Below are 14,439 nucleotides of genomic sequence, written 5' to 3' on the forward strand. Positions count from 1 at the left end.
TTTTTTTTTTTTTCATTTACTAGTAATGGCGGCGATTTCTATTGTGACTGCGACATTATGGCGGAGACATCGGACATTTTTGACAATGCACTCGACATCTCTAGAAGTTGTGTAACCCATTTCAGCATTGCAGTAGGTTATTTAACAAGTTCCCGCTGTTTGATGTGGATTGCATAACCAGTCTACATATTAAATGGTTTCTATAAAATCTTCTTAACTGCCTACAATTAGGATAACATACATAATGCAGGCTGAAACTAGAACATACAAGTCAAAGGAGCCAGGCACAGGGCCGTCTAATATTGGTTGGACCCCGGCCAAAGCTTTTCAGCTGTGCCATTTGCTCCCACGGCTCAGTTTCCGAATGGATACACAGAGCCGACTCAGCTTAGGTGACAACCTGTAGCAAGCTGCTGGCTGAGGGGCACTCAAAGGAGGGAGGGGTTAGGAGCACCAAAGAGGAATCCGAGAAGAGGTGGATCCAGGCTGCTCTGTGCAAAACCAACTGCATGTTAAAAAACAAAACAAAAAAAAAACAAGCCTTTACAATCAGTTTAATGTAAGTACACGGATGGTTGCTACACTGGGCCAATTTGTTTCTTCTTTCCTTTTCATGTTCACACAGTTGCCATTAAGCAGAATGATACTATCTAAAAATATTTAAAGATAATAGGAACATAGAACTAAATGTTGGCACACAATATAATTATTAAAATACTTGCCTGGTGGTGGCACTGTAATTGGTATTCCTAGAAAGAAAAAAAAAAAAAAAGAAAAAAAGGTACATCTTAGTTTTTATGAACTCATGTAAAAACAAAATTTCTGCTAGATTGCAGCTTTAATTTAAATCTTTTTCCCATGAAGCTCAGCTGATTGATGATATTCAGCAACAGTGAGATAATTAAAGATTATTCTTTCTACACAGGATCATAAGTGGAACACTCTGTTTCTGCTTTATACTGCAAGCAAACGGTACATAGACTTAAAGTGCACCTATGCATAAACAAATAAATAAAATAAAAAAGCATATCCTTCATGCAAATTTTCAGTCTCCACTAGGACAATATAGTAGTAATAAGTACATACTTACCTCTGCACCCTTAGATGCCACTGCCTGTAATGCAAGTCTGCTCTGAAGTAAATTCCCATGCAAAAAATGAGAGGTAAGCATGCTGCAATTGTGGGACAGGCCATGTTCTCTCATATACAAATGCTCCTTACCTTCCTGAACTTTTGGCAAGAGATAGCCCAATCTAAGGGCCTTAGTCAATGGAGCTTTGTTTTTGTTTTGTTTGTTTTTTAGAATAATGTAAGTTTGTACTCACAGAAAAATCATGTTCCTTGAATCCATTAAAGCACACAGGTAATTTTAAACCTTCGGGTTATATTGCCATCTAGAGAAGGATTAGATGCTAGTAAACATAAAATTAGTAGGCCAGCCCAGGATAACCCCACCTACTACCATGCCTAAGTTTTGCAGCAAAGTAGTACTGTGAGCACAAGAATCCTATTTTCTTACTAGTCCACTAAAGCACACAGGAATTCTTAAACCTTTGGAACATTCAAAAGCAGTCTAACAGCGGGGTAGGCAAACATACATGTGCCTGTATGACATCACGGCCAAAGACTGGCATCAGATGAGGCCTGAACATTGAACTGATTTAGGGAATCAGTCTTTATGAAAGAATAGCTGAGAGATTGTTAAAGTCTTCTTGCAGTCTGAACCACACTATGGCAATGAGGGGGAATATCCATTTGATGAGCTGAAGCCAGAGAGAGGGGTAGTTGAAAGGGTGGAAGGAAGGTAAAAGAGCTAAACTACATTAGGTGGGAAGTTCCGGGCCTCAATACCACACCGTCTGTGCTAAACCAGGAACTATTCTTTGCAGAGGTGAAGGAAGACCACATTGTGAGAGTACAGAAGTAAATGACAATATATCAAGAGCAGAGATCTGACCCTTAAATGGTGCTGAGGGCAAAATGCGTCTCCAGATTCAACTTTAGCAAGAGGAGGATTTGTCCCACAGGGAAACCTCCTAGGATGGAAGTACCTGACAGACTCGCACCAGGCGACATATGTCTTTTGGGTGTAATGATAAACTCTGAGAAAAAGACCACCTAGTTTTCAACTTCCCAGGAATTTCACATTTGGTGATGACCCTGATCCGGCTTCAACAGTCATGCAGTTAAAGTCAGCCACCGTCAAGCCTATGATAAAAATCAGTCCTCGAGACAGAAGACCTGTCAGGAAAAGGATATCAAATATCATGGTGTACCGATTCCACAGAGCCACAAGAGGACCACATGCTTCTACTAGCGGATCCCTGTACCTGGAAACAAACCAACTTGTTGAACCTAAGCCAGGAAGTTCATATGTGGCCCACAAGTCTTCATATGTGAGACACGGGTTTTTGAGCATCTCTGGGTGTAGGGACCACTCCCTGCACTGGCTGCCTACTGAAAAAGCCTGCATGGCAATGGTCCACTCCCGGTATGTATACGGCGGACAAGGTTTAAAACACAAAAGCACTACCCAGGACAGAATCTGCTCTACCTCTCTTGGCGAGGAAAGATTTTTGGTTTCTCCCTGATGGCCGACGTATACCACTACCGAGGGCACAGTATATCTAAACCAGGATAAAGTGAACCTCCAGCAGTATATTCAAACACTTCAAGGACAGCTAAATTGTTCAATACTCTAGAATGTTGCTCAGAAGAAGAGAATGCTCTGATGTCCAAGTCCCCAGGACTTCTCAGCCCAACAGACTGCCAACCATTGTAAGGACCTTCCAAAAAGACGGGAAAAAATTATTTTCCCAATTCAAGAGCTGTATTCAGAAGCCACTAGGCCAAGTATAACCTGGTCCTTGGAACCAAATGAATCCAGTGTGTCCAGGGATTGAACTGACTGACCCAATAAAGAATACTGTTTAAGCCAGCACCTTGGTGAACACCCAAGGTACAGAACACAAGCAGAATGGAAAGGCCACAAAAGTGCAGGGGACCTAAAGGAAATGTCGGGACACTGCAAATATGGGATATGTAGGCAAAATAGTCAGCAAGTGTCCCCGGTGAAGGGAGGCTACGGATCTCATGCAGAATTTCTGAGCTCAAATGAAGATATTCCGTGCTTTGAATTCCAAGGTGGGACGGATGTCCCCTTTGCATTTGGAACTGTGACCAAGTTAAACACAGTTAAAACCAATGAAACATGATTGTAGCCCCTGGAAACCCCCTCCCACAACCAAGCATTTTGCAATGCAAGCTTTCAAAGAGGCCAATAGACTCCTCCCTCCAACTCCTTGAAAGTGGGGCACACCTTCATGCCAAGGAAAATATGTCAGAGGGTTGTGCATCCTCCACCAGAAAGGTGGCCACTTTACTGGAAGCAAGACACTAAAGGATCAAAAATGGGGGCAGACCACTTTTTAACAAATGGATACAAACAGAGGAACTTCTGAAATGGAGTAAAAGTGCTAGCAAAAAAATTGGTAGTTTTAAGAGCAGCGCTTAAAAAACCGGGGCTCGATAGTAATATGAGCGGCTATCCGAGGCAGACCAACAATTTTTACAATCCTCCTGTAGAAGGCAGTATAACTCGAAGATTTTGGTGTTCCCCCAAAAACACAGAAAGCAATAAATGCAATTTATGGCATGTTTTTTTGTAGCTCTCCTACACTAAACCATAGCGATTGTGCACAAAAAAAAAAAAAAAAGATCCAGGAAGACCAATTGTCTGTCTAACCTTCCAAGAATGATAGACCAGAGATGTTTGGTGGAATGTACATATGTGAAATCATTCACATCAAATAATGATCATTTTTTTCCTACAGATTCCTCAAAACAGCAGCCTAAAGTCAATTCAATTTTGATATTTTTTCTTTTACTAGTGATCATGTCAGAAAGCCACACCCCCCCCCCCCCCCCCCCCCCAATAAAACTGACAACAAAGATTTAAAATCGTCATTGCGCAAGTATTTTGTATAGCTCATTTCTTGAGCATGGAACCGCAAGGTTAAAAGAGCTTTATGGGCCATATTTATAAAGTAATCAACTGGACAATCACAAAAACAATTTCACTGAATGTAAATCTTCCCTGAGCAGATGTTTTAAATGACAGCAAATGATTTACCACATAGACTTTCACCGCTTTATAAATATGCCCAGCCAAAATTTATCTTTTGGACTAGGAAGGATTAGGGGACCTTTTTAGGTTTTTAGCAACACCCAAGGGTCTGTTAAAAAGGGACTTGCCCTCACTTTCTGTCCTCCTTTCTTGACCTATACTTTAGGAATGGACCAAGCCAGTAAAACCTGTGCCAACCAACTGTACATCGGGGGGAATGCAGCAAAAAAAAAAAAATTACAGGCACAATTCCCCATATTGCATGCCTTTAAAAATGCTGCAAATAAACTACAATTTTTGATCCTGCCAGAAATCCAGTGAGCTCCTAACTTCCTACATACTGTAAGTCGCCTATGCTGCAATGAAATGCCAAGCAAGGATTTAAGCTGGCTTGCAATACCGATTGAGATTTTAGTGCAGCAGAAGCACTGTATTGTCAGCTTCAACAAGAAATTAAGAGCACCATGGATTTTTTGCACATGAAGGAGGAGGTATTGTTCTGTACTTGCTACCTTTTAAATAAACAAATGTGTATGTACTGCGAAGATGTAAAAATGATTAGATATATATATATATATATATATATATATATATTGTTACCCACAAACGTGATCTACTGACTGCCATCATCCATTTGTTTGATCATAGCTGCAAAAATCAGATGAACCAACTAGCTACTCTGTATAACTGTTTTGCCATTACATAACTGGATGAGTTGTTGAGGTTCCTAATAGTTATGTCGTCATACAAATTATGATAGGTGCGCTTTAACTACTACTAATGAAATACAACCGTTGCTAGCCTTTAAAAAAAAAAAAAAAAAAAAAAAAAAAATTTAAAAAAAAAACAGCAGAATTCAGAGGGATGTCCAATTTCCAGTGTTTGCTCATACACATGCCAAAAATAACAAATCCTGAATAAATGCAAAAGATCAGGTGAGATTAGGAATTGTGTAAAAATCTAATAATTAACATCTTCCAAGCAGCATGAGTTTACCAGACTTTTGAGTCACTTTTCTATGAGCATAAACAAAATGTTTGAAGAACTCCATAGCCCAAGTCACTTGTAAATTGATGTCCCCAAGAAAGAGCGGAAATGTACCATACACTGTTCAGAAACTCTGCAAACTCTATGTAGGTCCTTGAATTAAAGAAGTCTGGCAATAAGGGAAATGATCAGAAGCAGAGATACCATTATGGCTAAATGTTAAGTTTGACAAATTTCCATCAAACCGAACTGAAACTGCTTAATATGCAAACCCCAAAAGTTATCAAAACAAGCCAGGCCATGAGGGATTTAAAAAAAGACCAGCAAACCTAAAGCACAAGCTAGGTTCATAAACCACAAAAAAAAAAAAAAAAAAAAAACACAATCTTTGCAGTTACACAAAAATTATATAAAAAGACAGTTTTTACCAAAACTAATGAGATTTTGGGGAAAGAATTTGAACCACACACACTACCATCCTATCTATCCTATCTAGTATTTGTGTTAATTGCACTGTAGACTAGCATTTCTCAACTCCAGTCCTCAAGGCACCCAACAGGTCATGTTTTCAGGTTTGCCCTTATTTTGCACAGGTGATTTCATCAGTTTCACTGCCTTAGGCTGGGTTCACACTGCAGTGATGCGGTAACGACGCGAATTTGCGGCAGGTTCCCGCATCGCATACCTGCCGGCGGCAGTTCACACTGCCCTATGCGAACTGCTGGGAGTGTCAGTGAAATGTTAATGACACCCCCAGATCAGTTCGCATATCGCAGTGCGATCTGCAAACCCGGACAGGAATCGGATCGCATGGTGTGAACACCCATGCGATCCGATTCTGCTGCGGACCAAAAAAAGGGTCCTGTGCGGGTTTGGGGCGGGTGCGATGCGAATTCAGCCATACTATCTGTATGGCTGAACTCGCATCGCACAGTGCGAATCCCATGCGGGGTTCTCGTAGCTGCAGCAGTGTGAACCCAGCCTTAGTAACTACCACAGCCGTTTCATCTGAGGGAAAACAAAAACATGACCTGATGGGGGCGCCTTATAGACTGGAGTTGAGAAACACTGCTGTAGACAACCTACCTCTTCTCCAACATGGCTGATAAAGTCACTGAAAGCTTCACATGAAATGGTATATCTCAAGTCCTACAAAGTTGACATGCTGCAGCTTTTTGTTGGCATACTTTTCTTAATACAGATTATATTTTAGTGTCAGTACTGAATTTGGAAACATTCACTATAAGAAAAAGCAAATATGCCATGTATAAGCTGGCCCACTCACTGGATACCACCTAGAATGTGTCTTATTACATGTTAAACCAAGCGAAAGCACGAGTTATTAACATTCCTGTTAAATACTACACAGCCACATTTACAGTGCCTTGAAAAAGTATGCCTACCCCTTGAAATTTTCCACATTTTGTCATGTTACAACCAAAAACAAAGTGTATATTATTGGGATTTTATGAGATTGACCAACACTAAGTGGCACATAATTGTGAAGTGGAAGGAAAATGATTGTTTTTCAAAAAATGGTTTATAAATAAAATGTGAAAAGTGTGGCATACATTTGTATTCTGCCCCCGAGTCAATACTTTGTAGAACCACCTTTCACTGAAATTACAGTTCAAGTCTTTTTGGGTATACCAGCTTTGCATATCTAGAGTGTAATTTTTTTCCCCCATTCTTCTTTGCAAAATAGCTCAAGCTTTGTCAGATTGGATGGAGAGCATCTATACAGCAATTTTCTAGTCTCGTCACAGATTCTCAGTTGGATTTAGGTCTGGACTTTGACTGGGCCATTCTAACACATGAATAAGCTTTGATCTAAACCATTCTATTGTAGGTAGCCCTGGCTGTATGTTTACAGTCGTTGTCCTACTGGAATGTGAACCTCCATCCCTGTCTCAAGTCTTTTGCAGGTGTTTGATAAAAGGAGGAATAAACCTCCGAAACGCTTTGGACTGCCCTCAGCATTATCCCTCAGTTCACACAAACACAAAGGGGTTGCCACGAGGTAGACTGCTTGTGCAGGACACTGAGGAATTCTGGGCTGACAACTGGCATGATCTTATCTCCCCGATGTTGGCTAGAGGCGTAGGACAAGCTCAGCCTTGCAGTTCCTTCATCTATCATACTGCGTATAATCAATGAACATTTGGCCTCACTATGCGGATAGCATAGACTGCTGCCTGTTAGGCTAGTACGCTTTACTAGTGTGTGTTGTTTTTTTAATCTATTTACTAATTAGGTGACTTCTGAAGGCAAGTGGTTCCACGAGATTTTAAAGAGAAGTTTACCTAAAAAAAAATAAAAATAAAAAAATTTAAATTCAGCAGCTACAAATACTGCAGCTGCTGACTTAATAAAATCGGATACTTGCCTGTCCCAGGGTCCAGCGATGCGGCTGCGCAGTCATCTGGGACCTGTCACGTGTCCCAGATGACTGACAGGAGGGAGGGGATAGAGCGGAGCCCTTCCTGTGCTGAGAGGAAGTGATGTTACCAGCTCAGGCACTGAAGGAGGCAGACGACGAGGGACCCCCTAGCAACAGGCATTTAAAGAAGAGTTTAAAAAAATAAATAAAAAAAAAATCAGAATTTTTTTTTTTTTAGGCATTTCAATTAATTTCTTTTTTTTCTGTGGACCACCACTTTAAGTTAGGGGTATCATTATAAAGGGGACTGAATACAAAATGCATGCAACACTTTTCAGAGGATATTTGGAAAACCATTTATCATTTTCCTTCCACTTCATGTGTTACATTGTGTTAGTCACATAAAACCCCTATAAAATATGTATGGTTTTGGTTGCAACATGGCAAAATGTGGAAAATTTAAAGGGGTATGAATACTTTTTCAAGGCACTGTAGACTTTTGAAATCTTCACCGACTGCGGAACATCTGCGCAAGCAACAATTAGACCATCAAAGTCACAATGGTCATACACAAGCATTATTGCATTTCATCCTCGCTCACTCTTTGTCCTAAAGAAAAAATCTCACCAGAAGATAAAAAGGCTGGCCAAATCTAGTGCAGGAGCTGGTGTGGGTTGTCGTGGGCTTGTATTTTTTGTAAGTGACCAAGTTGCTCTCCAGAGTGGTTATTCACAGCACATGCTGCCAACAGTTACAACAAGCCTCAGTGAACTGCCCCCACACCACATTCTCTTACTAGTTGTCTGCAGCCGCTGCCTACCTTCATCAAGTTATAGGTCATGCAGTCTTCAGTGTATTAGTAACCCCCTATACAAGTGATTTTGGGGGCTCCTGTTGGTTTAAGCCATTTGCTAGAAACCTTGGTGAGCAGTTTTCCTTCCCTGTGGTTCATATATTAATATCACATTACTGTTTGAAGGTCAGTTTCTGACTTACTAGTATTTGTTTTATTTATGGTTTCTCCTTTCCCCACCTGTCTTCACCTCCCCCCTCTCCTTTTTCTCTCCTCTACTCTTCCCCCTTTTCAAACCTTTAACCTTTTTTCCCCCCTCCTCCTCTCCCTTCCCCTTTGACCCTCAGGACCCCCCTTCTTCTTGACTCCCTCTCCTCTACCCGTCCTACTTTTTTCCCTCCCCTTTCCTTCCTTCATTTTTTGTTCGGTACCCATCATTGTTAAGTATTCTTTTCATCTTTTAGTCCACATTCTGGGGTACGTTTGGGCATCAGTTTTGCCCCCCACCCCTGCCCCGGGGGAAGCTGCGGCATCTAGGCACATGTCCCTGTCTGTAAGTGGAATCCTGACCAACCCAATATGTTTAATACCTTCAGCTCATCTTGTTTTCTGTGTGAGGTTATAAATATGCTGTTGTATTTTATTATAGACAGTTTCTTGGCTCATTTTTCTGAGTAGGTGTTGTAGGCTGCAAAACATGTAGAGGCATGGCCACATACCGTACTCTCATACTTTAATCAATTTAAAATCGACCAGTGTGGTCAATGATTCATCTGGGGAACTATGTGCGACCTGATACAAGCTACAACTTGTTAAACTGTCAATCTTTTTAATATTGGGGGGTCTTCATCTTCTGTTGAGAGCTCTTCTTTAAGCTGGAAACCGTCAGGCATTAAAAAAAAAAAAAAATACTAATACTGTACTGGCTAGTATCTTTAAGTTATTACAAAATGCTAAAATCTGTCCAGATAGACCCATTATTTACACAGAGAGGCCCAAAAATATCTCAAATGGAAAGGACCATTCAATGATATCCAAACTAAACATTTGATGTAGGTCTCAAACAATACTTTTAAGGGCAATGAGAATTGAAAGCTTAGAAAGTTGCAGCTAGTGTGTAGCAAGATTTCAGCCATGAATATACAAACACTTTAGTAAAAAAGCTTGTCAATGAAGTAGAAAATTTAGACTGCTTCCACATAAAAACATAACATATACTAGCAGCCTGGCAGGAGCAAATATGAAATGTTATTATGCATTTTCAGACCCAACATGCTTCATTCAAAAACAGAAATAATAATGTAAGTAAGCAAACACCTCCACCATATTTTAAAGCACAAGTAAAAACCAATAGCATGCATTGTACTGTCAACACATATGTATGAAAAAATACATTGGAAAATAAAAAAATATGACTTAGCAGGTAAACTAATGATACTTGGAATCTTGATTCATTTGTCTTACACAACACACAGTCAAGTCAACAAACACAAACACTATGCGACACCCTCATCTATATGATTGACAGCCATTTATATTCCAATGTCAAATCAAGATAACTATATATTCATTAGTATTAGCAAAATCCACTATACCATATCTAGATGGTTTTTGCATGGAGAAAGATAACTGCAATCCAGATCCTAGAAGAAGGGGAAATAACGGCATGATTTACATAGTCACTTGGTACCCATAATTACATAATTACTGGCAAGATAACACTGATGGCTGCAAGTAGCCTGGAAAAAAAAAAGCACATTCCAGAGATTGAGGCAAGAATTGGTTGCTGAGATGCTCAGTGGATGCTCTGATAATATGCAAAGTTAAGTTATTAAAATACCATTAAAGTTCTTATACAGATGCCACATCTGCATCCATTTTTAAAACAATCACACAATTAGAGAGGCAACATAGCCTGGGAAATGTTTTCTGCGATTTAGGCTTTAATCTGAGTAATGCTCGACACAACCACACTTTACAAAGCTAGACATGCTTCTGCCAGCACAGCAAAACGTATATGCTGTTTATACTACTCATATTAAAAAAAGCCCAGATGTTAGAGGCTTGGGCGACCCAGAAACAGCTGCATGGCAAGGAAGGTGTTAAATGGAAACCCTAGGTCACCTTGCTGGAATGAATCAAGGAGAGTTTCTCTTGCAATGAGCTTCAGAAGGAAGAAAATACAGTCAATGATGAGGACTTCAAAAGCAGCTTCTGCTTTCCAAAGAACTTACACAGGATGTTTTATATTTGCAATTCTTGATTTTTTGGCGAAGTCTTCTAGCTAATATGAGGTACAACTGTGTCTTCTCCCCCCCCCAACTGAACAGGGGAGGTATGGCAGTGATATTTTTGCAACAGCTTTGAAGATAAAGCCATGGCTGCGGCACAAATAAAACAGGGCCCACGGGGAGCCAAAGCCTCAGGCCTGCATGGTTTGATACAGATGTACAGCAGTACTGTACTGATTTATATGACTAGTAGCATGTCAGAAACCTGCTCTTGCTCTTACATGGGGGTCTGTAGATCATAAGGTGCTGATACAAATAGGAACTTGGAGTTTCTTCTGAATGTAACCATATTTCAGAAGAATCAAAAGGATGAAACTGCTATACACAGCAATATTTCAATTGGATATTCACCACAAATATGGCAACCAGTGATATCTGCAGCACAGGCTAGCAATAAAGATAAAATTCCAAGATTTGCTAGTCTTCAGTTATTATATTGTATCTGTTAATAATCAAATATACAGTGGATTTAAAAAAAGTCTACACACCCCCGTTACAACGTCAGGTTTCTGTGATGTAAGAAAATGACCAAGATAAATCATTTCAAAACCTTTTCCAACTTTAAAAAGTGACCTAGAAACTGTACTCAGCTGAACAACAAACCAAAATCTTTTAGGGGGAAGGAAGTAAAAATAAAAAGTAAAAAAATAATATGGTTGCATAAGTGTGAAACACCCTTTAACAAATACTTTGCTGAAACACCTTTTGATTTTATTATAGCACTCAGTCTTTTTGGGTAGGAGTCTATCAGCATGGCACAACTTGACTTTGCAATATTTGCCCACTCTGAAAAAAAAACCTCCAAATCTGTCATATTGCGAGGGCATCGCTTGTGCACAGCCCTCTTCAGATCACAGGTTTTCAATCTGATTCAGGTCTGGGCTCTGGCTGGGAAATTCCTAAATTGTAATCTTATTATGCTGAAGCCAATTCCTTTGTTGACTTGCATGTATGCTTTGGGTCGTTGTGATGCTAAAAAATGAAGTTCCTCTTCATGGTCCGCTTTCTAGCAGAAGCCTGAAGGTTATGTGCCAATATTGGCTGGCATTTGGAACTGTTCACAATTCCCTCCATCTTGACTAAGGCCCCTGTTCCGACTGTAAAAAAACAGCCCCAAAGCACAATGCTGTCACCACCATGCTTCACAGTGGGTATGGTGTTCTTTTGGTGATGTGCAATTTTTTTTTGTGCCAAACATAACTTGGAATTTTGGCCAAAAAGTTCAACCTTGGTTTCATAAGATCATAACACATTTTCGTACATGCTTTTGGGAGACTTCAGATGTGTTCTTGCAAAATTTAGCTGGGCTTGGAAGTTTTTCTTCATAAGAAAAGGGTTCAGTCTTGCCACTGTACCCCATAGCCCAGACATATAAATAATACCAGAGATTGTGATCTCATGTACCACACAGCCAGTACTTGCCAGATATTTCTGCAGCTCCTTTAATTTTGCTGTAGGCCTCTTAGTAGCCATCCCGGACCAGTTTTCTTCTCCTCTCTTCATCAATTTTGGAGGGACGTCCAGTTCTTGGTAATGTCACTGTTGTGCCATATTTTCTCCAGTGTATTCCATGATATATCTAATGCCTTGGAAACTCTTTTGTACCCTTCTCCTGATACCTTTTAACAATGAAATCCCGCTAAAGCTTTGGAAGTTCTCTCTGGACCATGGCTTTTGCTGTAGGAGGCGACTAAGAAAATGTCAGAAAAGACCTACTAGAACAGCCGATCTTTATTTGGGGTTAATCAGAGGCACTTTAAATGATGGCAGGTGTGTATTGACTTCTATTTAACATGAGTTTGAATGCGATTGCTTAATTCTGAACACAGCTACAGCCCCAGTTATAAAAGTGTGCACACTTATGCAACCACATTATTTTTGTTTTTCAATTGAGTTGTACAGTTTAAAGGTCACATTAAAAGCTGGAAAAAAGTTCTGAATTAATTTAGCTTTGTCTCAATTTTTTTACATCACAGAAACATGGCATTTTAACAGGGGCATGTAGACTTTTTATGTCCATTGTACCGGTTAAAATTGTTTGCCAAAATTTTAATAATGACTAGTAGCATGAAGAGAAGTTCTGGAAGAACTGGTTTGAGCTATCAAGTGTTAACAATCCGGGTGAATAAAAAAAATCCACACTTATACAAATGGCTAAAATTTTAAACCCAAAGAATGTCCATACGAAAGGCATGTTTCCTGTCTGGACCAGACTAATCATTGTTTAACCCTAAAATCCCATTAATCCCGCTGGTCATCATGTGGATATTTGAGGGTTTGAAATCTTAACAAAATATTTGATGAAAATATTTTACTATTAAAAAGATAAAATGTCATAAAAAAGACGACTTAATGCTTTAGTGGCATATAAGATGGCCTTACCTGGAGGAGGTATTAGTGGAGGGGCAGTGCTGACATTTGGGGGAGGTGGAAATAACGGAGGTGGAGGGAGATGAGTGGGAGGAGCACCAGGAGGGAAAAATGGTGGTGGCGGCTTGATGAAATTATCCACTTCTGAAGGAGACTGCTCTGTGACTACCTGTAGATAAAAAAAAAAATAATAATAATAATAAAAAAAAATAATAAAATTACAAGCTATTGAAATTCAATAGAAAAGAGATGTTCTACACTAACCATCATCCTTACCTCTCCATCAGCCCATTTGTTAAAACGTCATTCTATAGCAGAGATCCCGATCCAATGCCACACTTACAAGTGTGCCCCCATATGGCCGCTACAGTTGCTCCTGAATACCATTAGAACACCATTGGCCACCAGTGGGGTACATACTATTCCACACAGCACCACTAAAAAGTGAAGTTTTAGTAAAATGGGCTGACAAAACATTACTACTACATCATAGGATTTATATAGCATCAATGGTTTATGCAGCACTTTCCAGCATAAGTGCAGACAGTACAATTACAATTCAATACAGGAGGAACCAGAGGGCCCTGTTCAAGCTTACAATCTAGGGAGGGTCAAGTGATACAAACAGGACTAGCAGTGGGGGATGAGCTGATGGAGAAAATAAAACTACAGTTGTTTGGTGAAGGTAGGTGGGATAGGCTTCTCTGAACAGGAGGGAGGGTTTTTAGGGATCGTCTAAAAGTGGACAGAGTAGGAAATAGATTGGGGTCGGGAGTTCCATAGGATGGGAGTGGCTCTGGAAAAGTCCTGGAGGCAAGCATGAGAGGAGGTGACGAGACCTAGAGAGTAGGTCGTCTTGGCAGGAAGAAAGAAAATGATTAGGCTGGTATTTTGAGACTAGGTTAGTGATGTAGCTGGAGGCAGAGTGGATGGCTTTGTAAGTTATTGTGAGTATCTTGAATTGAACGGTGAGTGGAAGCCAGTGGAGGGATTGGCAGAGAGGGGAAGTAGACACTGAGCAATTGGCAAGGTGGATGAGCCTGGCAACAGCATTCATAAACGGACTGATGGGAGGGGGATAACCTTTGAAAGGTTAGCCCTTTAGTTGCTTTGAGATTTACAAATCTTTCATAAAGAAAGTCAACATTAAATGGCTGCAGTGGGCATAGGAGAGAGAAGCTACAGAACTAACAGTATTCGGTGATCTAACTATTCCAACCCAAAAAAAATTACTTCCCTTCACATTAATCTGTAGCACACAAATATTAAAATGACTACTCAACTGTGTTAATGTATTTTCAAAATTTAGCAAATTCATTTCACATTTAAGAAAGGCAAAAATACAAAAGGTTTCTTATAAAACCATGCAACCTTAAACAAATATGAACACACTTATGTTTCACAATTTAAACATTTGACATTACTGTGCCAACAAAATTTGCTTTGTCATTGGAATATCAAAAACGAGAACACAAAGATCCTTTTGCTCATA

The 14,439-nt window shown here is 39.9% G+C and overlaps 1 protein-coding gene across 3 annotated transcripts in view; it reads right to left on the reverse strand.

Moving 5' to 3' along the window:
• Positions 1-14,439, reverse strand: part of FIP1L1 (factor interacting with PAPOLA and CPSF1) — a 131,952-nt gene that overhangs the window by 65,947 nt on the left and 51,566 nt on the right. For 2 of the 3 annotated variants that reach the window (XM_077477491.1, XM_077477490.1), the window contains exons 10-12: positions 12,960-13,116; positions 9,882-9,929; positions 723-749 (exon numbers count right to left, since the gene is read on the reverse strand). In XM_077477491.1, the coding sequence (XP_077333617.1) occupies positions 723-749; positions 9,882-9,929; positions 12,960-13,116 (232 nt within the window). The remainder of the gene's footprint in view (positions 1-722; positions 750-9,881; positions 9,930-12,959; positions 13,117-14,439) is intronic. The other variant, XM_077477492.1, reaches the window with a different exon arrangement.

The sequence above is a fragment of the Lithobates pipiens genome, unplaced genomic scaffold (genome assembly GCF_037356315.1).
Source record: "Lithobates pipiens isolate NorthernLeopardFrog02 unplaced genomic scaffold, aLitPip1_a1.2 Scaffold_13, whole genome shotgun sequence".
NCBI lineage: Eukaryota > Metazoa > Chordata > Amphibia > Anura > Ranidae > Lithobates > Lithobates pipiens.